Raw genomic sequence first — 25,365 nt, 5'->3', positions numbered from 1 at the left:
TCTCCTGCATTGGCAGGCAGATTCTTTACCACTGCACTGCCTAGGAAACCCCTTCCATTTCTTTCAGTTCAGTTCAGTCACTCAGTTGTGTCCGACTCTTTGTGACCCCACAGACTGCAGCATGCCAGGCTTCCCTGTCCATCAGCAACTCCTGGAGCTTATTCAAACTCATGTCCATCAAGTTAGTGATGCCATTCAACCATCTCATCCTCTGTTGTCCCCTTCTCTTCCCACCTTCACCCTTTCCCAGCATCAGGGTCTTTTCCAGTGAGTCAGTTCTTTGCATCAGGTGGCCAAAATATTGGAGTTTCAGCTTCAGCATCAGTCCTTCCAATGAATATTCAGGACTGATTTCCTTTAGGACTGACTGGTTGGATCTCCATGCAGTCCAAAGGACTCTCAAGAGTCTTCTCCAAACCACAGTTCAGAAGCATCAATTCTTCGGCACTCAGCTTTCTTTATAGTCCAACTCTCAACTCCATACATGACTACTGGAAAAACCACAGCTTTGACTAGATGAACCTTTGTTGGCAAAGTAATGTCTCTGCTTTTTAGTATGCTGTTGAGGTTGGTCATAGCTTTTCTTCCAAGAATCAAGCGTCTTTTAATTTCATGGCTGTAGTCACCATCTGCAGTGATTCTGAAGCCCAAGAAAATAAAGTCTCTCACTGTTTCCATTGTTTCCCTATCTATTTGCCATGAAGTGATGGGACCAGATACCGTGATCTTATTAGTTTTCTGAATGTTGAGTTTTAAGCCAGGTTTTTCACTCTCTTCTTTCATCAAGAGGCTCTTTAGTTCTTCTTCTCTTTCTGCCGTAAGGGTGGTGTCATCTGTATCAGTTCAGTTCTGTGCAGTGGCTCAGTCGTATCTGACTCTTTGCGACCCCATGATCCGCAGCACGCCAGGCCTCCCTGTCCATCACCAACTCCTGGAGTTCACCCAAACCCACGTCCATTGAGTCGGTGATGCCATCCAACCATCTCATCCTCTGTCGTCCCCTTCTCCTCCTGCCCTCAATGTTTCCCAGCATCAGGGTCTTTTCAAATGAGTCAGCTCTTCGCATCAGGCGGCCAAAGTACTGGAGTTTCAGCTTCAACATCAGTCCTACCAATGAACACCCAGGACTGATCTCCTTTATCTGCATATCTGAGTTTATTGATATTTCTCCCAGCAATCCTGATTCCAGCTTGTGCTTCATCCAGCCCGGCATTTCACATGATGTACTCTGCATATAAGTTAAATAAGCAGGGTGACATATTGTCACCCAAGGGTGACAGCCTTGATGTACTCCTTTCCTAATTTGGAACCAGTGCATTGTTCCATGTCCGGTTCTAACTATTGCTTCTCAACCTGCTTAAGATTTCTGAGGAGGCAGGTCAGGTCATCTGGTATTCCCATATTTCCACGGTATGTTGTGATCCACACAGTCAAAGGATTTGGTGTAGTGAATAAAGCAGATGTTTTTCTGGAATTCTCTTGCTTTTTCTATGATCCAACTGATTTTGGCTATTTCATCTTTGGTTCCTCTGACTTTTCCAAAACCAGCTTGAACATCTGCAAGTTCACAGTTCACAAACTGTTGAAACCTAGCTTGGAGAATTTTGAGCATTACTTTGCTAGCATGTGAGATGAGTGCAACTGTGCCGTAGTTTGAGCATTCTTTGGCATTGCCTTTCTTTGGGATTGGAATGAAAACTGACCTTTTCCAGTCCTATGGCCACTGCTGAGTTTTCCAAATTTGCTGGCATATTGCAGCACTTTCACAGCATCATCTTCCAAGATTTGAAATAGCTCAACTGGAATTCCATCACCTCCACTAGCTTTGTTTGTAGTGATGCTTCCTTAAGGCCCACTTGACTTCACATTCCAGGATGTCTGGCTCTAGGTGAGTGATCATATCATCATGGTTATCTGAGTCATGAAGATCTTTTTTGTACAGTTCTTCTGTGTATTCTTGCCACCTCTTCTTAATACCTTCTGCTTCTGTTAGGTCCATACCATTTCTGTCCTTTATTGTGCCCATCTTTTCATGAAATGTTCCCTTGTTAGCTCTAATTTTCTTGAAGAGATCTCTAGCCTTTCCCATTCTATTGTTTTCCTCTATTTCTTTGCACTGATCACTGAGGACAGCTTTCTTTAGGCCTTACCTATTTTCTTTCAGTGTTTTGTAGTATTCTGTGTAGAAGTCCTATACTTCCTTGGTTCAGTTTATTCCTAAGTATTTTATTCTTTTTGATAATAGGTAAATAAATTGTTTCCTTAATTTCATTTTTGATTGTTCATTGATAGAAGCTGGAAGAATTTTGAGACGCATGATAGAGAAGTCACAAATTACCTTGAATAGACTTAGGAGAAATTTGGATTTGGAGGGTGCTGTAGGGAGGGGAAAGCTCAGAAGGAAATGAGGAACATACTAGAAACTGGAAGAAGGGAGAACATATTAGAAACTGGAAGAAAGGAGATGCTTGTTATTTTGTGACAGAAAGTTTAGTGAAATGGTCTTTTATGGTCATGTGGACAGGCTGAACTTTCAAAGTGATGATTTTGGTTATATAGCTATGGAGATTTCCTAGCAAAGTGTTAAAGGTGAAGCCTGATTTTTTTTCTTGCTGCTTATGATAAGACACGAGATGAGAGAAATTGAGGGAAAAACTATTAAACATAAAGAAAACAGGACTCAATGATTTTGAGAATTCTCAATCTCTCTAGATGCAAAAGATTCCAAAAAAAAGGAAGGCTATCAGGCCCCCAAAATTCTACTGGCAGGACACAACCTAATAAAATTACTTAGCTACAAACATGATACCTTTCATGTTAACAGGGTGACTCAGAGGGTGAAATCAAGAGCTTAGAGGGGAGACCAGAGAGCTAAGAGGATTATTTCCAGGCCTTGAAACTTGATGAAGGAATCCCGAATATTTTCACATGTGGATTTCAGAATTGCTAGGGATCCCTTCCCCACCCCAGCCTTTAACTGGAGTGTCTATAATGGTTATCCTTTTCATGGCACACTACTATATGTTGGGTTTGTTGGGGTCAAATACCAATAATTTGTCTCTAGGAACAGAATGGCTGGATTAAATAGTTAGATGTTTATGTACCTTTGTATTTAGTTTCACAGGGCTATAGAATAGAAATGAATTGTGCCCCCAATAACTTCACTTGCCCTGTATTACATCCAGGAACTTCATTCTTACCTGATTTCAAAAATCTTTGGAGCTGAGGCTCCGTCATTCCAAGAATGATTCTCTTGGAAACTTTTAAAGACAGTTGACTGTACTTTGCATGTGGGAGCACATGACTTACTGGTGGCCAGTGGGAGGACTGTAGTGGACAAATTCCAATGTGGCCCCCCGCCGCCAGCCCATGATTCTCATCTCTGGGTGTTCACACCTTTGTGTAATCCCCTCCCTTGGACGGTGGGCAGGACCTGTGACTTGCTTCAAACCAATAGATGATGGTAAAGGTGATGGAATGTCACCCCCTTGATTATGTTACATAATCTTCTGTCTTGCTAGTAGATTAGCTCTCAGTCTTTCTTACTGAGAAAGCTTTGGAGAAGTAAGCTACCATGACTACTACAGCTACAAGAAACTGGATGCTTCCAAAAACATGAGCTGCAACATGAGAACCAGCTCTGACCAACACCCTGATTACAGCCCTGTGAGATCTTAAGTAAAGGACTAGCTGGCTGTTATTGGACTTCTGACTCACAGATCTGTGAGATAATAAATGTGTATTGTTTGAAGCTGCTAAGTTTGTGTTAATGTTTTGTGCAACATAGAAAACCAATGCAGACAATTGTTAAGACATTAAATATACATTTGACCATATACTCTGACAGTTCCACTCCTAGAAATCTACCCAAGAGAAAAAGGAAATATATGTCAAAATGTATGTCTTGTACCCTAGTGTTCATAAAAGCACTAATAGACCAAAAATGAAAATAGTCCAAACATCCAACAACAAATAAATGTATAAACGAGTTATGGAACAGTGGAATACTACTCAGCAATAAAAGGAATAAATTATTGACACATGGATGACTCTTAGAATGATTTATACTGGGAGAAAGAAGATGATTAAAAAAAAGAGTCAATACAACATGATTCCATTTAAGCAGGTAAGTTGTCACTTCAGGATAGTGAGTTGGGCAAGGGTAGGAGGGAGGGATTACAAGGTCATGAACTTTTGCGGGTAATGGATATGTTCACTGTATTGACTATTATAGTTTCATGGCTGTATATACATAAATCAACTTATTATATACTTTAAGTTTTACTAGTTTATTGTAAATCATTTCTTCAATAAAGTGGTTTTTAAAATGTATTTGTGACTTGCACATGTTTTTTTTTTCTCACAAATAATTACATTCAAAAAGAAAGCTCAGTCTCTAGTCATCATAGACTAGGCCTCTTTACTCATCCAGTCATTCCCAAATATTGTCCAACTATCTGTTAGTTTCTATAAGAAATACAAATATGATTCTTTTGTACTATTAAGCATATAATCTAATAGACTGGTTAGGGTTTGGAAGTCTTAATTATTTTTTTATATTGTTTTCACAAAGAGCCTTACCAGAAGCAAATCCCTCCCAGTGAGTACGTGTCAGCTGCTCCATACAGCTTAGGACCTTGCTCCACACATCGTCAAACACATAAGCAAGGACATCCTCTTTCATGCAGTAAAATGGAGCAATGGGCGGATACCCTAATTTCTGTTTCTCTGTAGCTGCTTCTGATTTCTTTCCATGAAACTCCTCTTCCCTGTAACAGAAACAAGAGGGAAAGATTTCATGGTTCTTCTTCACTGAGTGTTCACCACTATCTTTTGTGCTGCTTAGGAATGTGATCTGTGCTTCTCCCCGCTAAGTCTGACACCCCCCCCCCAACCCTGGACATATGTAGCACAGATATTAAGTTCTCTTGTGAGCTAAGGAAGTTTTTAACAGAGGAGACTCTGCATTTTCCTTTTTACCCCCATTCCACCCCATATTCTGGCAAAAAACAGAACAAGAAAAAGAAGGGTGAGAATCATTGTACTTTTTTTTAGCTTTAAACAGATGGCACTGTCAGTTGAGCAACAAGCAAGCTATGACTTGAACACAGAAATAATCTTTTTCTTGTAATTGGATAACATTTAGATTATATTAATGTGACACACTGAATGGTGTAACTGTGATTAGCTGCATAGTTATTTGAGGCAGTGATTCATTAGGGAAATAGTCCACATAGATTATTATATTGTATACTTTTACTAACCTAAATAAACATTTGGTAGTTGATTGTAAAGGAAAAAGAGAGAAACCCAACAGCATAGGAAGCTACTCGGGCTCTTCTGGAATCTGTATCTAAAATTCAGAAACTCCCAGTTAGGCAAGGCTATCTCTTCTCTGGCACTGGGTATCAATAGCACAAATAGATTTCTAGGGGAAGAAAATCTGGCTGATAGATGTGCTTATCTGTGACAGTATAAACTAAGACAAAGCAAATTGTGGAACTGACTTGGGTAACAGTGAAAGTTACTCCTAGGGTAACAAAGTACTCAAGAATGAAATAGGAAACTAGGCTGGAAAGAAAGATGCTAAGATTTAAGCAGGACAGCCAGACTCTCTTTGCTTCTCCTTTCCAAAGGAAGAGCTAGCCTGGCATTAAGTGGTGGAGGAGGCTGTGTGTGTGTCAGTTGCTCGAGTCCGACTGCGACCCCATGGACTATCGCTTGCCAGGCGCCTCTGTCCATGGGATTCTCCAGGCAGGAGTACTGGAGTGGGTTGCCATTTCCTTCTCCAGGGGATCCTGACCCAGGGATGAAACCCAGGTTTCCTGCATTGTAGGCAGATTCTTTACCATCTAAGCCACCGGGGAAGCTGAATAGTATTGACTGTATTTCAATTTATATTTCTTTTAAGAGGAGATAACATAGCCATATGATGAAAATTCAAATTGCTTAGAAGGAAATGTATACATGTAGTGAAAAATAAGTTTCCTATATCTCTAGCCCAGTCCTCATTCCCAGAAGCAAACATACATGAGTCCAGAGAATGTTCCACCTTGCTCATCCAATTATCAATGTATCCTGGCCCATGATCCCTTATCAATATATATATATATATAAATCTGCCTCTTTAAAAAAATAACTGCAGAGTATTCCATTGGATATACCATAATATATGCAGCCAGGCAGCTGTTGATCAACTAACTTTTTGCTTTTATAATCAATACCACAATATATTTCTAGAGATATTCCTTATATATTAGGTTACAGCCCAATAAACTAACAAAAATGTAAGTAAAAAATGCATTTAATATACCTAACCTGTTGAACATTATAGCTTAGCCTAGCTTCCTTAAATGTGCTCAGAAGACAAATTAGCATACAGCTGGGCAAAATTATCTAACACAAAACCTATTTTATAATAAAGTGTTAAATATCCCATGTAATGTATTTCATACTCTACTGAAAGTGAAAAGCAGTGGTTGATGGGTATAAAATGGCTTAAGTGTGTTGGCTGTTTACCCTCATGGTAGTGTGCCTGACTGGGAGCTGCAGCTTGCTGCCACTGCGCAGCATCCTGAGAGAGTACTGCATATCGCTAGTCCAGGAAAAGACAGAAATTCCAATGGACAGTTGCTATTCAATGTGTATCACTTCTATACCATTGTAAATTCAGAATTCATAAGTCAACTCATCTTAAGTTGGGGACTGTATGTATGTAGTTCTTTGGCTACATAGGTGTCTTATTTGTAGGGTAGATTCCTATCAATAGATTATTGAGTCAAAGGGTATGTGCATTTCAATTTAAAGAGGTGGTATAATTCTCCAGTAGTGAAAGAATATGCCTATTTTCTCATTCAAGGAATTATCAAATTTCTTTATCTTTTGTCTTTTGATAGTCTGTCAGGTAAAAGAGTACTCATGATAATTTTGATTTGCATCTCTGAATGAGACTGAGTTTCATTTCATATATTTAAGATCCATTTTCTTATAATGTGAACTCTGCCATGTTCTTTGTTTTGTCCTTAATTTTTTCCTTATTGATATACATGTTAAGGAAATTAAGCCTCTGTGCATGCATTAACTGCAAATATTTTTGCCAGTTTGTCTTCTGACTTTATGAATTTTTTATGCAGAAATTTTATTTTAAGCAGTTATTTTTAAATGACTTGTAGATTTTAAGCTATAGTTAGAAAGGCCTTCCCTATTCCCAAACTATTAAAAAAAATCTTTCATATCTTATTTTCTTCCAAACTTACATGATTTCATTCATGACATCTCAGTATCTCAGTGGTATCTCTAAAGAGAAGACTGCCTTCCTAAAAATCTTCCCTGTATTACTTGAAAATTCATTTGGGTTTGAGTCATGAACATCACGTTTTGGAGTAGTTAAATCAGCTTTATTTAAAGCTAAAATGAAGGGAAAAGACCTTTGAGGAAAAAGGAGGAGAAAAAACAGATAATTTGACTCAGGCCAGATGAAGTGAAAGGGAAGGGGGAAATCTCTGGAAAATCAAAAGAGCATACATATGATTCTCTTGGAACAATTAGCTAACTCATTGGTACTATGTATAGAAATCTGAGTTATGTCTACCTAAGCCTAGGACTGTATACATTGAACATAAAAGTCAGCATGGCTCAATAGGAAATAAGGGAAGAAAAGTCCAGAATCATGTGACACTAACTAGACCTAACCACAGCCTCATAGCCTGAAATTCTCACTTCCAGATGTGCCACTGTGACTATCATTCTGAACTTCTAAAGACTTAGAGGAATAGTTTAAGACGTTAATATTTCAGGGATGTAGCATGGAACAGTAAGGGAGCCTGGATTTAGAATAAGATGAATAAAGTTTCCATGAATTACTGGTGATAACTGACAAAGAAAAATCAAATTATGTGGAGAAAAAATTAATTCATTTAAACTGTTTAATCCCAGGAAGAGGCAAATGACATGTGCAGGAAAAAACAATGTATATCAATTAAGTCTATGAATGCTGGACAACTGAGAAGTAACAGAACATAAATAACATAAATTTAATTATAGATAATACTGGTGCCATACTTTAGAAAAATAGATACTAATACACAAAACAGGGGAGTAAAAAGTTTAAAAGATACAATACTCACATATCTGTGTGGTCAAACGCTAGGTATTCCTCTATTATTCCCTCAGAAAATATTATACAGTCTTCTTCTCTTTCCATAGAACACAAGCAAGGGGATTTGGCAATGGAAGATGCTTTAGGACCATATGAAGATGAAAAATGTAACTTCTTTCCCCTAATGCCAAATCTGGGAGACGGGAAAAACAGTAATTATGTTCAACATAAACAGTTCTCACAGGAACTCATTCATACAAGTTTCAGCTCAAAGTCCCTTCCCCTGGTGACACCTTCCTGGGCTACTCTAAACCTTAATACCTATTATTTCTCAGAACAGGAATAAATATGAGCCACACACCCACTCCGCGTAGGTGTATTATGCACCTAATACTGAAGCAGTTGCATACTACTTGCTATCTTTTCAGCTGCAATGGCTATGGCTACAACATAAGCTTTTTTTTTTTTTAATCTAAGAATATTTACATTCATGTTCAACTCTTTGAAGTACCTCAGGAGATTACAGGTTTATTTCAGTAACTTCATTGTTGTTGAAAATGCATGCACATTATTGTGCAATCGATCTCTTGAACTTATATTGCAAAACTGAAACTCTAGTATCCCTTAAACACTAACTGCCCCTTCTCCTTCCTCTCCTCCTTTGGGCAACTATACTTCTACTTTCTGTTTCTATGATTGGACTACTTTAGATACTAAATATGGGTGGAATCATATTGTATTTGTCCTTTTGTGACTAGCTTATTTCACTTATTAAATAATACTTTCAAGGCTTATCAATCCATATTATAGCATGTAACAGGATTTCCTTCTATAATATTCCATTGCATGTATATAAATTTTCTTTATCTATTTATCTGTGATGACCATCTGGGTTGTTTCCACCTCTTGGCTATTGTGATTAATGCTTCAGTGAATATTGGTGTGCAAATATCTCTTTGAGATCCTCCTTTGAATTTTTTTTGGATATATACCTGAGTGGGATTGCTGGTTCATATAGTAATTCTATTTTTAGTGTTTTAAGAAGCCTCCATACTGTTTTCCAAGAGACAACAGGAGACTTCTCTGTAGCTCAAACGGTAAAGAATCTGCCTGCGAGGCAGGAAACCAGGGTTCAGTCGCTGGGTTGGGAAGTTCCTTGGGAGGAGGGAATGGCAATCCACTCCAGTATTCTTGCCTAGAGAATTTCATGGACAGAGAAGCCTGGCGGGCTACAGTCTGTGGGCTCACAAAGAGTCAGACACGACTGAGCACCTAACACAGCCCACACTGTTTTCTTTAGTGGCTGTACTGTTTTACACTCCATTCCCCCCAACAGTTCACAGAGTTCCAATTTTTTGTCTACATTTTTGCCAAAAGTTGTTGCTTTCTGTTCTCTAGATAGTGGCCACCCTGATGATGGGTGGTGGTGGTTTAGTCACAAAGTCGTGTCTGACTCTTGCGACCCCATGGATTTGTAGCCCACCTGACTCCTCTGTCCATGAGATTTTCCAGGCAAGAATACTGGAGTGGGTTGCCATTTCCTTCTCCAGAAGATCTTCCTGACCCAGGGACCAAACCAGCATCTCCTGCTTTGCAGTCAGACTCTTTATTGCTGAGCCACCAGGGACACCCAAAGAGACTGTTAAATGTTGACTAAATGCTTTCTCAGGCCACAAAACTAGACTGCATTTCCCAGGACCCCCATACAGTTAAACGATGAGTTCAATTCAGTTCAGTTACTCAGTCATGTCTGACTCTTTGCGATCTCATGAACTGCAGCACACCAGGCTTCCCTGTTCATCACCAACTCCCAAATTGCTCAAATTTATGTTTAACAAGTTGGTGATGCCATCCAACCATCTCATCCTCTGTCGTCCCCTTGTCTTCCTGCCTTCAAACTTTCCCAGCATCAGGGTCTTTTCCAACGAGTCAGTTCTTCGCATCAGGTAGCCAAAGTATCAGGGCTTCAGCTTCAGCATCAGTCCTTCCAATGAATATTCAGCACTGATTTTCTTTAGGAACGACTAGTTTGATCTCTTTGCTGTCCAAGAGACTCTCAAGAGTCTTCTCCAACACCATAGTTCAAAAGCATCAATTCTTTGGCGCTCAGGTTTCTTTATGGTCCAACATTCACATCCATACATGACTACTGGAAAAACCAGAGCTTTGACTATATGTACCTTTGTCATTAAAGTAATGTCTCTGTTTTCTAGTATGCTGTCAAAGTTTGTCATAGCTTTTCTTCCAAGGAGCAAGTTTCTTTTAATTTCATGGCTGCAGTCACTATCTGCAGTGATTTTGGAGCCCCAAAATAGTCTCTCATTGTTTCCCCATCAATTTGCCATGAAGTGATGGGACTGGATGCCATAATCTTAGTTTTCTGAATGTTGACTTTTAAGGCAGCTTTTTCACTCTCTTCTTTCACTTTCATCAAGAGGCTCTTTAGTTCTTCTTCATGTTCTGCCATGAGGGTGGTGTCATCTGCATATCTGAGGTTATTGATATTTCTCCCAGCAATCTTGATTCCAGCTTGTGCTTCATCCAGCCCGGCATTTCGCATGATGTACTCTGCATAGAAGCTAAATAAGCAAGGTGACAATATACAGTCTTGATGTACTCCTTTCCCAATTTGGAGCCAGTCTGTTGTTCCATGTCCTGTCCTAACTGTTGCTTCTTGACCTACATACAGACTTCTCAGGAGGCAGGTAAGGTGGTCTGGTATTCCCATCTCTTTAAGAATTTCCCACAGTTTGTTGTGATCTACACAATCAAAGGCTTTACTGTAGTCAATGAAGCAGATGTTTTTCTGGCATTCTCTTGCTTTTTGTATGATCCAGTGAATGTTGGTAATTTGATCTCTGGTTCCCCTGCCTTTTCTAAATCCTTCTTGAACATCTGGAAGTTCTCAGTTCACGTACTGTCGAAGCCTGGCTTGGAGAATCTTGAGCATTACTCTGCTAGCATGTGAGGTGAGTGCAGTTGTGCCCTAGTTTGAACATTCTCTGGCTTTGCCTTTCTTTGGGATTGGAATGAAAACTGACCTTTTCCAGTCCTGTGGCCAACTTTTCACCAAATTTGCTGGCATACTGAGTGCAGCATTTACACAGCATCATCTTTTTTAAAAAATAATATTTATTTATTTTGGCTGTGCTGGGTCTTCACTGCTATGTGTGGGCTTGCTCTAGTTGCGGCTACTCTCTGGTTGCGGTTTGCAGGCTTCTCGTAATGGTGGCTGCTCTTGTTGTGGAGCACAGAGTCTAAGGCGCATGGTCTTCGGTAGTTGCCTCACATGGGCTCAGTAGCTGTGGCACCTGGGCCTAGTTGCCCCGTAGCATGTGGGATCTTCCCAGACATGGGACTGAACCGGTGTCCACTGCATTGCAAGGTGGATTCCTAACCACTGGACTACCAGGGAGGCCCTCACAGCATCATCGTTTTGGACTTGAAATAGCTCAGCTGGAATGGGTATGAGGTGGTTATTTCATTGTGGTTTTGATTTGCATTCCTCTTATGATTAGTGATGTTGAGCATCTTTTCATTTACTTGTTGGCCATTGGCTTATCGTCTTTGAGAACTGTCTATTCTCTTGTCCTTTTTCTATTTTTAAATTGGGTTCTTTTTGTTGTTGTTGGATTGTAGAAGTTCCTCATGTGTTCTAGATATTAACCCTTTATCAGACATGACTTGGAAATATTCTCCCCCATTCCACAGGTTGCCTTTTCACTCTAATGATTTTTTTCTTTGGGTACACAAGAATTTTTGAGTTTGATGTAGTCCCATTTGTTTATTTTTGCTTTTGTTTTTAGGTTTTGATGTTCTATCCAATAAATCATTGCCAAATCCAATATCCTGAAGCTTTTCCCCTGTTTTATTCTAGGAGTTTTAATAGTTTTAGATCTTACATTTAGGTCTTTGAAATCCATTCTGAGTTAAGTTCTGTATATGGTGTAAGATCAGAGTTCCACTTCATTCTTTTGCATTGTTTTCCCAGCACCATTTGTTGGGGGGATTGTCCTTTCCCCACTGTGCAATCTTGGCACCCTTGTTGAAAATTATCTAGTCATATACACAAAGGTTTATTTTCTAGTTACCTATTCTTTTAATGATTTTTTAAGGGTTATAATTCTGCATACAGTCATACACTTTGGCAACTTATTAGATATTATAGTTAATTTTCGTTGCAGTATGTATTTAAACTAAGGGTAGATAAGCCCCTTAAACTAACTTGCAGCAGAAGATTACGAAGTTTTTTTTCATTTTAAAAAATCGTATTTATTTATTTATTTTGTGCTATACAGCAGGTCTTTGTTGGTTATCCATTTTAAACATAGCAGTGTGTACACGTCAATGCCAAACTCCTTAACTATCCCTTCCTCCCATCCTTACCTGCCCTGGACCTGGCAACCGTAAGTTTGCTCTCTGTGAGTCTCTTTCTGTTTTGTAATTAAGTTCATTTGTATCATTTCTTTGTAGATCCCACATATAAGGGGTGTCATTCGGTGTTTCTCCTTCTCTGCCTTACTTCACTCAGTGTGAAGCTTTAGGTCCATCCATGTTGCTGCAAATGCATTATTTCATTGTTTTTAATGGCTGAGTAATATTCCACGGTATATGCTGCTGCTGCTAAGTTGCTGCAGTTGTGTCTGACTCTGTGCAACCCCACAGACGGCAGCCCACCAGGCTTCTCTGTCCCTAGGATTCTCCAGGAAAGAATACTGGAGTGGGTTGCCATTTCCTTCTCCAATGCATGCATGCATGCTAAGTTGCTTCAGTTGTGTCCAACTCTGTGTGACCCCATGGACAGCAGCCCACCAGATTCCTCTGTCTGCGGGATTCTCTAGGCAAGAATACTGGAGTGTGTTGCCATTTCCTTCTCCACCACTGTATATATGGACCACATCTTTATCCATTCCTCTGTTGATGTTTTTTTTCAAATGGGAATGTTCTCAAACTCATCTGTTCAGGATCCTTTTCTGGCCTGTGTTTTCTCCTATGCTACCACCATTTTCTATTGTTAAAAAGTTCTTGGAATTCCATTTTGATCTATACAATAATTGTTTTGATTGATAACACTGTTTTGCAGCCATAATATAAGTTCATTTTCATGGAGTTTGTTGTGAAATAAATATGATATTTAATTTAGTTTTTTTAAAAAGTTGATTCTAACTATACTCTAGGCATTGTTTTAGGTGTTAGAGATACAAAGAGAAAGCGACTGTATTTTTGTATTGTTTTTATACCAATTTCCTCTGGCCCAAGAACTCAAGAATGGAAGCTGAACCAAATATCTTATTTAGTACGTTTGAGATGTGAAAAAAAATCCGATGTGGAAGAATTAATGAATGAGAGTGACAGAAGATAAAGACACGTATGTAGACTGGGGCCAGTTTATGATATAATTTTAAATTTATCATAAATTCAATGGGAAGCTACTGAAGATTTTTAAGTGAAGGACAGAAAGGACTAACCATGAACTTTAAAAGGAAAATCTGATGTAATGTGGAGGGGCAAGAATGGATATAATTTGAAATGTTATTTTGTAGAAAATCTTAGTAGCTGATAAACCTCATATTTCATGGAAAACTAATTTGTTAAACTAAAAAATACCAAAGTTGTATTTCTGACACATTTTTTTCACATCACTTATTTTAAAAAGTGGAAAAATTGCAGCATCACCACCAACTTACATATCCTCAACTACCCAAATTTTGTTCTCAAATACTAGTAGTCTCTCAAAGAAGTTAAGTGTTTCCTTGACTTTCAGCTGCTTCCATGTCTTAAAGAAGAAAAAAATATTTTTCCAGGATAGGACTGGAAAAAAAGGACAAAAATGAACCAGCGTGACATGGCTGTAACAATTAGAGCATCAATAATAATTATGGTTAGTTAAAATATATAAATATTTTGCAGTACAATGAGTTCCTTAATGGTACTCAAGAGAAAAAAATATCAAGTATGGACAAACTGGTAGTGATATGAAAGTAAATATGGATTATATTTAATTTTTTATTATTTTCTTTAAGTAGTGATATCCTAATATAGCTGAATAACTTGCTTCATTTAACTATATGTCTGTATAAAGTACAGATAGGTATTTATTTCATCTGTATAGTGAAGAAAAGTAATTATTGAATACTGTTAAGTCAAATAATCCAGAACCAAAAATAAGAAAGACCAAGCAGCAATGGTAGTAGCAAGTAAAACGGACAGAAAAGATGTCTGCAGTGTGTTGCAGAATCATGATTTAGCCAAACGTCCTAGAGAAGGAGGAGTTAACTGCTCAGACTTGTTCCTTTGGAATCTCTAAAAGGAAATGCTATTTACAATTATAAAATAAAAGGTATATATAAAGTTTAAACTAATAGATCAGGTAAATATATCTTAATCGCAGGATCTAAGTTATCTAATTTTGGTCTGTGAGAATTAAAGAATACATCCTTTCTGTGGGAGACAAATTAGTCTGTAAAAATCTGAAACTTATATAAAAGGAGTAAATTTTAAAAGGCTTATTGGTGTAATACATGAGGCTTAAATTTAGAAAGAAATCTCAGCCTGGTGACCAGAACCTTGAGTTTAAATCACTCTGAAAGAAGTAAACAAATCCCACTCTCTGACCAAAAATCAGTTAGTTGATAATCCAGATCCCATAACCTTAACTAACCTAAGACAATAATGTTTTACTTTGTGGTCTGATGAAATTACTACAAGCTTTAAAAGGCATCAAAAGCAAGCATCACTACAACTCTTAACCAGTATCAGTATAAATAAAATTACAGTCTTAGGCAATAGTTAAGGAATAATTTTAAAATGAATTAAAACCGTGACATTTTACTACAGAATTAAGGATAAGCATAGGTTTTTAAAGCAATCCTATCTGGGTTTATTGTGCTACTGTTAAAAGAGTTTGAGGTATTCAAAGAATTAGCCATTTTAGCTAATGACTAATTACCCATTTTAATAATATCAGTTTCAGTTCAGTTCAGTGGCTCCCATAATAATTAGTATTACATGTTTAAGAAAACCACTGTTTCAAAGTTTTTTTCAAAAAATTTTTAAATTCTATTTCTTAGATCCCTGAATTTCTTTAAACCACTCTGTTGACACATTTATTCCAAGAAGAAAGTGCTTGTATTTATAGATAGACATAGATATGACATAGATATAAGTATCTATGGATATTAGTAACTCTTAAAATTCTAGAGAAAACCTTTTTTTTAAATTAAAACCTAAGTAAAAAAATTCTAGTATGCATAAAGACTATGATTAGTCTTACAGAATTTGCTGTGCTTTACTAAATACCAATAAATAAGTATTTTAATCCTTTAGTGTAAGTGGTAGAATAAAATACTTGCATATTTAGAATACATAGACACTTACACATTAGAATACTTACATAGTAGAATCTCTTTCTTGAGACAGTGTTGCCTCACGTGAAGCTGAAACAGCAGAAGGGGATCTAGGGTACAGTCCATAACCTTCACTTGGAGTGATTATCTGCCGACCCAGAATCCTTCAAAGTGAAGAACATAAAGAGACGGTTAAGCACCTTCATCCAGCATACATACAAAATATAGGTATTGTTGGAACAAATGTGATGGCTCTACAGAGAAGTCTAGTACATAGTCCCTTACTGATTTAGAATGATTCTTGAGAGAAATGTGAATCCAGAGCCTTTCTGAAGGTATCTCTCTCTCCTATACAATGGACACAGAATGGATGAAGCTTTTCCACCCCACGGAAAAAGAATCCAAGGAAAGTGGGCAAACATTTAAATTTACCCTCCACCCTCCATAACAATCTTCATTAAATTTGCTAAAATGGGTGAAACCCAGGCCAAATTAGTAAAAACTGAATTATATTCTTAAGAACATGAAGCTTTATAAATTTTAAGTATGTGTAGTAGTGTGGTTTCTAAGGGAAGCTTCCTAATAGCCTGTATCTGCTTTCAAGTATACATGTATAAGAATTTACTTACAGACAGTAATCAAATACATTTTCTGACGCTTTTGTTCAAAAGGTCTCTTTTGGACAGATACAGATCACAGCTACTGATATAGAAACTATTTTACTTGATTAGGACAACTAGTTATGAAAACTCTGAGAAACTTCCATCAACATGAGTTTTCTATCATCTGAGGCTTTATACCATATCACCTTAATGATACAAATCCATGCCCATAAAGATTTCAGAATACAAGGTTTCTTGGAAATCTGCTTTTCAAATTTTAGTATTAGCCATGAATGTACAGGATCTCAGTACCTGAGATGAGGAAAGCTACGTGTCCACTGTTGGCACTCTTCTCGTAGACTTTTAGTGTGTACACTCAGCTCCTGCTCATACAAGAGCTCGTCAATGGCTGTGAACATGGCCTGGACTTTTTCAGTGGCATTTTGATCAAGTTCCTAAAAGAAATTATCACCCCAAAATATTTAGGTGAGCTTCAGTCTCTGTTAAGAATCATAATCATAAAGGTGGAAAGCAATCAGATTTTGTTTTGTTTTCAATATTTAGTCCATTTGTGTGAAAGAAAAGTTAGTCAGTTTTTGAATCTTAGAATATTCAGATGGCTTCCCTATTCCTATTTGAAGAGAATTTGTAGAAATAGCAATGTTTCTAAGCAACATTTTCTTATCATACAATCCAGAAACGAATAAAGAAAAATAAAAATTACCAATAATTCTACCACTCAAAGACAATGATTGTTAATTTTATTACAGTTGCTTGGTTCCAGTATTTTTTTAGAGCTTAATGTAGACAGTCAATCCTAAAAATATATTATTTTGTAGTTTACAGTTTTCACCTCACAATTTAGGTTAGATCTTTACCCTATAATCTATCCTTTTGCAGCAGCCAAAGGGATGGGAATCTGATCATGTTATCTGATTCTCTGCCTACTCTTTACTTCATCTTTTTTATGTGCCCTTTTACATTCTGGAGGAAGAAAAGTTAATACCTTCTTTTAAAAGTATAAGGTAAGAAATATGTATTTTAACTTTTAACAGTGAAAGTCAGGTTCTATCCAAAAAAAAGGAAGTGGCAACCAATCCGTTTTCTTACCTAGAAAATTCCATGGACAGAGAAGCCTGGTGAGCTACAGTCCATGAGGCCAAAAAGAGTCGGACATGACTGAGTTACTGAGCACACAGATAGATTTAAGGTTTAACATTAAAGACTCAACACAAATATATATATATATATATTTATATATATATATATTCATTTATTTGGCTGCGCCAGTTCTTAGATGCTGCACACAGGATCTTTGATCTTTGTTGCAGCATGCAGGATCTTTAGTTGTGGCATATGAAATCTAGTTCCCTGACCATGGATCGAACCTAGGCCCCCTTAGTGGGACCTCAGAGTTTTAACCACTGGACCACCACCCGGGAAGTCCCTTGTTTTATCTTAGGTACACATGCTGGGTTGCAATATCAACTACATGTCTTAGTGTGGGTTGCAGTTTAAAAAGTTTGAAGGTTACTTTCTAGTCTAAACCTTCCTTCAGCTTACAAGATTACTGAAAGGGACAGAAAGGGATGTAGGGGTTTAAGACATCTTTCGCCACTTTGATAAATGACATTCCAATTATGTAAAACAAAAAATTTTTTAAAAAGGACTTTGATATGCTTCAACTTCCCTGAAAGCATCTTCTGTGTGATTTTTATCTTTGATATTCTTTAACTTCCCTCTCAGCATCTTATATTGAATTTTAGTATTAGTGTTGTTTTTAACACATAAAATGTTATTGTTATTTGTTTTAGTAACTACCAATAAGGCGTGCCAATTATTTTTCTCTCTGTTGCTTCTTGTATCCCATTTCTTTCTTCTGGCTTTATTTCCCTTTTGCTTCAGTCTGTCCTTTAATCATTCTTTTAGTTGAGTATACGTGAATGGGAAACTCTATAGATATTCAAAATGTCTTTATTTTGCCTTCTCTACACACACGCACACTGAATGACAGTATATCATATTTATGTAATAATTTTATTATTTATCATATATATGATGGAGATACATCACTCATTTTTTCCTTAGCACTTTAAAGATACAGGATCATTGTCATCTGATGTTGTTAATTGTGAGCAACCTATTTTAAGTCTGAATTTTACTCCATTATATGTAGTCCCTCTTTTCTAGTAACTTTTGTAATTTATTAAAATCTTTGATTTTAGTCTAGAAATTTGTCTGTTATATCTAAGTTATCTAAATTCTTGACATGAAGTTGCTTATTATATTTCCTTAGTCCTTTTTCTTTCCATAAGGTCAGTAGTTATGTCTTTGTCTTCATTTCTAATCTTGTTAATTTATGTCTTATTTTTTTCTTGATCAAACTGAAAACTTGTCAATTTTGTTTACTTTCTCTATTGTTTTTCTGTTTTCTATTTCATTAATTTCTACTCTCATCTGTATTATTTCCTTCCTTCTGCTTGCATTAGATTTAATTTGCTCTTCTTTTTTAGTTTCTTAAGGTGGAAGCTTATGTTAGTGATTCAAATATGCTCCTTTTTTTCTATAGGCATTTTTCTTCTATGGACGTATAACTGACATACAAGATTATATTAGTTTCTGGTGTGTATAACATAATTCAATATTTGTATATAAAGCAAATCAGTCTCCCCAGTGAGTCACCATACGTTGTTACAGAATTTTTTTCCTTGCGATGAGAATTAAGATCTTTTCTCTTAGCAACTCTCAACTGCGTATAGAGTATTTTAACTATAGTCACTATGCTGTACATTACATCCTCATGACTTATAACTGGAAGTTTGTACCTTTTGATATTCTTCATCCATTTCACCCACGCCCAATCCCATCTCTGTCATCACGAATCTGTTCCACATCTGTAAGCTTGATTTTCTTTTTACATAGGTATTTAAAGCTGTAAATTTCCCTCTAAGCACCACTTTAGCTATATCTTGTAAATTTTGATATTCTGTTTTTCCCTTTCATTCAATATATTTTCTGACTTCCCTATAGATTGTTATTTAACTCATCAGTTGTTTAGAAGAGCACCGTTTTAATTGTCAACTACTTGGGGATACCTAATTTATATCATTGTTCATTTCTAACTTAATTCTAACATGGTTGAACATACCCAGTATAATTACAATCCTTTTAGATTTATGAGATTTGTTTTTTATGTGAAGATTATATATTCTCTTGTCATTGGGTAGACTCAAGTTAGGTCAGGTGTTAACAGTATTGTTCAAGTCTTCAATATCCTTCCTGATTTTGTTTGGTTGTTATATGAAATATTAAAAGTGGAGTACTGAAGTCTCTAGCTACAACTTTTTGTTTCTTATTTCTCTTTTAAATTCTGTAATTTTGCTTCATATACTTTAAGGCTTCATTGTTAGGTGTGTATACATTTGTAACTATTTTATTTTCCTAAAGAATTGGCCTTTTAAAACAAAACAAAAAAAAAGAATTGGCCTTTTTATCATTATGGAAATGTCCTTTTTTCTCATGGTATTTTCTGTCTTAAAGTTTACTTTGTGTTCAAATTCAAGCAGTTTTATGGTTCTTAATTTCTGTGCCCTCTCAGATTGCCTCTGCATTTGTGTGCTAACTCACATCAACCAGGGATGTGTGCATAGTTTGGGCCCTCTCTGTTCTTTCCTGCATGGATATGTGAAGAGTTTATTAGGGCCTCCTGTGACTTATTTCCCAGATGCTTGATAAATTTCTGGATAGTCTGCCAATCCATTTTTTGCCCCAGTTAGTACTGAAACTTCAGACTATCTGAGCCACTGTTTTTCCTTCTCCATATGCCACTGAGTGTGCTACTGTTGTTTAAAATGATATTGGATATAAAGCCCATCCAAGTTCCACTCCAAATCTATTGAGACCTCTCTGGTAGTGAAACTGCTAGTTTTCAGGGGCTTCCTTGGTAGTACAACAGGTAAAGAATCAGCCTGCACTGCAGGCAACCCCCATTTGATTCCTGGGTAGGGAAGATCCCTTAGAGAAGGGATAGGCTGCTGCCGCTGCTGCTGCTAAGTCGCTTCAGTCGTGTCCAACTCTGTGCAACCCCATAGACGGCAGCCCACCAGGCTACCCACTCCTTACTCTTGGGCTTCCCTGGTGGCTCAGTTGGTAAAGAATCTGCCTGCAATGCGGGAGACCTGGGTTTGATCCCTGGGTTGGGAAGATCCCCTGGAGGAGGGCACGGCAACCCACTCCAGTGTTCATGCATGGAGAATTCCATGGACAGAGGAGCCTGGCCAGCTGCAGTCCATGGGGTCACAAAAGGTCAGAAATGACTGAGTAACTAAGCAAAGCACCCTTTAAAGTTGAACAGACTTTTAGTGTTCCTAACTCAAAGTTTTCTTAATTTTGATGAATAACTGCTTCTCCATTTTCTGTGTACCTTAGTTAATTTTCAGAATCCTGAAATGGTTGCTTTTGACCATTACATCCAGTTTATTGTTGCTTTTGGGGGTACTCACTCTGTCATACTATTTACAAGTCCCACCTCAGAATTTTCTCCTATTATATTTATTGCCTTTGTCCGGTTTTGACATCAGTAGTACACTGATCTATAAAGTGTTTGTGTGACTGTTATTTCTTCGACAAATGTATGTTCTTCCATCTGAGCCTGGAGTTTTCTTTATGAGAATAGATTGATTCAGTTTAAGAGTTTTACAGCTGTTCAGATTTTTAAGGACTTTGTCCATTTCTTTTAAGTTACAGAATTTAGTGGCATAAAATTGTTTATATTATTATGTTAACAGTCTTTTATTTAATGTCTGTAGAATTTGTAGTGACATCTCCTCTTTCATTCCCCATATTTGTAATTTGCATTTTCTTACTTTTCCTTGACTAATACCACTAGAAGGCTTACTATTAATCTTTTCAAAGGGTAAACTCTTAAACTTGTTCATTTTCTCTTTTATTTACCTATTTTCTATTTCACTGATTTTGCTTTTAATTCTTTCATTCTACTTTGGGTTTAATGTACTCTTCTTTCCTAGCATCTAGGGTAGAAACTTAGGTTATTCATTTTAAAGCTTTCTTCTTTTCTTAAATAAGTATTTAAAGCTATAGATGTCTTTATAAGGACTGCTTTAGCTGCTTCCATAAATTTGGATGTTTTGTGGTTTTATTGTCATGTAGTTGCAGAATACCCTCTAATTTTCCTTGAAATTTAATATTTAGAGCAGTGTTGTTTAATTTCCAAATACTTAGGAATTGTTACAGGTATTTTATTGTTATTGATTTCTATTAAATCTATTGTAATTAGAGAGCATACGCTGTACGATTTAATCTTTTAAACAATATTGAGATATTTTATGGTCCATCATACAGTCTGTCCTTGTGAGCATTCCATATGCTCTTAAGAAGGATATGTACTCTGCATTTGTTGGGTATACCATCAGATCTTTTATTTATTTCTGACTTTCTAATTGCTTTATTAATAACTAAAATCTCTAACAGTAATTATGGTTTCACCTAATCTCTTTAATTTTATCAGTTTTTCTTCATACATTTTGAGACTCTATTAGATGTTTATTTATTTAGAATTGTTATATCTTCCTGGTATACTGTGTTATGGACTGAACTGTGTCCTCTCAAATTCCTATGTTGAAGCCCTCATCTGTAATGTGATGCTATTTCGAGTTAATGCCTTTAAGGTGGAAATTAAGGTAAAATGAGGTCCCAAGGATGGAGCCCTAATCTGATAGAACTAGTGTTCTTGTAAGAAAAGGAAGAGAATCAGAGATCTCTCTACCTATGCTCATGCCCAGGAGAAAAGTTACAGAGGATACAGTAAGCCAGGAAGAGTAGTCTCACCAGAAATCAGCCATGATGGCATCTTAAGTTTGGATTTCTAGCCTCCAGAACTGTGAGAAAATAAGCACCTGTTGTTTAAGCCACACAGTCTGTGGTATTCAGTATGGCAGCTTCAGCTAAGGCAAACTGCCCTAAGTGTTACTATATTTTGTTTTAAACAGGTTTTTGTTTGTTTGTTTTTTGCCACACAGCATATACAGTCTTACTTTGTGCCCCCTGCAGTGGAAGCCTGGAGTCTTAACCACCAGACCCTCCAGGGAGGTCCCCAAACTGCCTTTTTATCACTAAAAAATATTCTTTCCCAGTGATCGACTAGGTGTCTTTAGGTTTATGTTGTTTCATGTTAATACAACCTTGTCAGCTTACTGTGTGTATAATTTTCTCTGTCCTTTTCATTTTAACCTACTTGTGTCTTTATATTTAATCTCTTCCATATGGTGTATGGGCCTCCCAGGTGGCACTAATGGTAAAGAACCTGCCTGCCAACACAGGAGACATAAGAGATGCAGGTTTGATCCCTGGGTCAGGAAGATCCCCTGGAGGAGGGCATGGCAACACACTCCAATATTCCTGCCTGGAGAATCCCATGGACAGAGGAGCCTGGCAGGCTACAATCCATAGGGCTGCAAAGAGCTGGACATGATTAAGTGACTTAGCATGCACACATATACTATACAGTTGAGTCTTGCTCTTTTTTTTTTTTTAATCCATTCTGCATTTTATCCATTTTTTACCCATTCTATTTACATTTGTCTTAATCGTTGACATGGTTGGATTGAAATCTACCATCTTGCTATTACTTTTCCATTTGTCCCGTTTTGGGAGGTGGGTCCTTATTCTTTTCCTTTCCTGTCTTTCTCAGGTTAATCAAATGTTTGTTACTATTCCATTTTATTTTTCCCATTGGCATCTTAGCTTATTCTACTTAAACATTTTTAATGTTTGCTCTAGGGCTAATAATGTGCATTCTTAACCTATCAAGGTCTAGTCAGTCAACATTTTACCACTTCATACCTCCCTCTTCATATACTTTTCACTTCTCTCTCTTGATACCTGACACAAATGTAATAACTTTTTGTTATCACAAATGTAGTAACTTTATAACACTATACTTCTGTTTATATTCACCCATCTTTGAGTTGTATTTGTCTCACCTTTTACTTCTATAAATATAAACTCCATCTTGTACTTTTTTTGCTTTATTCAGCTACTTATCCCTTAGAGAAATCACCAAATAATATAGACTTTTCACTTATTTATCTTCTGGTGTTCTTTATCGCCTCATGTCCTAAAGATTCTAACTGCTTCATCTGCCCAGAATTCTGATCTCTGTTACTCAGCAAAATGGGACCACTATGCTTTGTTTGGACTCTGTCTTACAACTCCATAGTCAGAAAATTATTCGCAGGCAGGAAGCCAGGTTAAATAGGGGCCTACCTTATGAGTTTCTTTTCTCTCAGGGATTATAGGTGTAGGTTGCCTGTTAACCAATACCTCAAGAGACAGTCAGCATGGAGTTTCAAAGCCAGAAGAGAATAAGGAAAGCATCAACCCGGGAAGGCAGCCTGGTATAAGACATTGAAACCCAAGCACAGTAAGAAGGGCATCTGTGTAGGAAGATGGCCTCTTGTATGGTAGGAGCCTAAGAGAGATAAAGTGAACATCTAAGCAGTTTTCTGACCCTGAGCAGTGTGAGAAGGGTGTTCTAATTACTTTGGCAGTGTACCAAATTACTCCAGAACGAAATGGCTCAAAATAGCAATGATCATGTGTTATCTCTCCAGGTTTCTACGTGTCTGGGATTTACATAGCTCACAGCAGGAATGGCTTGTCTCTTCTCCACAGGTGAGATACCAGTTGAAAAGCTCAGAGGCCTGGAGCTGAAAGTATCTGAGTGCTCGTTCACTCAAATGTCTAGCAGGTAATACTGGCTTTCAGCTGGGGCTTCAGTTTCTCACTACCTGGGCTTTTCCATGTTGTTTAAATGTTCTCACAATGCAGTGGCTGAACTTCAAGGTTAAGCATCCAGAGAGAGAGAGAGAGAGCCAGATAGAAGCTGCGTTGCTTTCTAACCTAAAAATCATGCAGCATCACTTTCACTGCATTCTATAGGTTGAGGCAGTTAAACAGTCCATTCCAGGTTCAAGGGGAAAGAACACAGACACTATCTCTCAATGGAGGAGTATTAGTATCTTGTAAGAAGAGCATGTTAGATGCGATATATATTAGCATGGCTTTTGAAAATGTAATCTGTCACAGTGGGTGTTTGCATGGGAAGCAGTTTGTTGCAGAGTGATGGAGCACAAGTGAGATGTGGATGTCCATGTGGAAGAGCAGTCAGCTTATAATGTTAGAACAACATTTAAGAAAGGGAAGTTACCATACAGGGAGTAGGCAGCCCCACACAGGGTGGCAGCCCAGTGTGAGGAAGGTTACTGTACAGAAGCGAGGATAACATTGGGTGTCTGACTGAGCAGGATGAGGAAATCATTCAGTGGGTGGGAAGGTGCAAGGGGCAGTGACCCAGCACAGGGTGTTGAAACATATGTGGAGTGAGAAGGGCATTTGCAGAGGTTAGGAGGCAGTGAATTAGTGGGGAACTGGTTATGTTCAGGGGGATTAATCAAATAAGTAAATATATTAATTATAAGGGGAGCCATGTTCTATCAGAGAAAGAAGTTACAAATTTGCAAAAGGAAAAAACTAGAATGAAATGGGTCATTTCACAGTGGAATAGGAAGAATACTTCTGTTCCCTAGTTCTGTCCACTGGGAGGGTTTAGGAATCAGTGACACCTAAAAAGCAGTAAGCACACTTAGCACCCAAATCTTGTTTCTAAACATGGCACTGAAAGGAATTAGGGCTTGTTGGAGAAGTGGCTGATTCCATGGCTGGGGCAAAGAAAATATAAAATAAGCCTGGATACCTTGTGTCAGACAGTAAGGAAATACTCAAAGAATGATGGGAACATGTCAAAATGGCACAGAAACCAGCTTGAAGAGAACTCTTACTGGTCAAATCTGGGACAATTGGAACTTCAAAATAAATAATGATAACTATGTATTATAACTAACTGAACAAAATAGGAATCCTTGAGTCTATACTGATGTAAACCATAAACTGAAAGTTAGAGGAGGAATAGGATAGTAGCTACATAATTTCAATGTACCTCCCCATAAAATACTTGTAAATGCAAAGGAAAGTCATATTAAGTGATTAAAGTGAACAATATCAATAATGGGAACTACACGCCATCTAATAGAATGAAATGAGAAAAGCAAGCTCATTTCTTGGGTATCACAGATTGAAGAACTAGTCCAGATTGAGGGAGAGTACAGAGACAGGACAATGTGATACAAGATTTTGCTATGAAGAATATTATTGGGACAACTAGTGAAACTTTAATGGAATCTGTGTATTAGATGGCAGAAGTGTTAATTTCCTGAAATTGAGGCTTGCCCTTTAGTTACAT

General features: G+C 37.4%; 1 protein-coding gene across 2 annotated transcripts in view; it reads right to left on the bottom strand.

Moving 5' to 3' along the window:
- Positions 1-25,365, bottom strand: part of FAM149B1 (family with sequence similarity 149 member B1) — a 51,133-nt gene that overhangs the window by 15,008 nt on the left and 10,760 nt on the right. For both annotated transcript variants that reach the window (XM_027530686.1, XM_027530684.1), the window contains exons 4-7: positions 16,359-16,501; positions 15,492-15,608; positions 8,127-8,291; positions 4,582-4,769 (exon numbers count right to left, since the gene is read on the bottom strand). In XM_027530686.1, the coding sequence (XP_027386487.1) occupies positions 4,582-4,769; positions 8,127-8,291; positions 15,492-15,608; positions 16,359-16,501 (613 nt within the window). The remainder of the gene's footprint in view (positions 1-4,581; positions 4,770-8,126; positions 8,292-15,491; positions 15,609-16,358; positions 16,502-25,365) is intronic.

Source organism: Bos indicus x Bos taurus, chromosome 28 (assembly GCF_003369695.1).
Source record: "Bos indicus x Bos taurus breed Angus x Brahman F1 hybrid chromosome 28, Bos_hybrid_MaternalHap_v2.0, whole genome shotgun sequence".
Lineage (NCBI taxonomy): Eukaryota > Metazoa > Chordata > Mammalia > Artiodactyla > Bovidae > Bos > Bos indicus x Bos taurus.
Note: the sequence above shows the minus strand (reverse complement) of the source record. Positions and strands in the feature narration are given on the sequence as shown.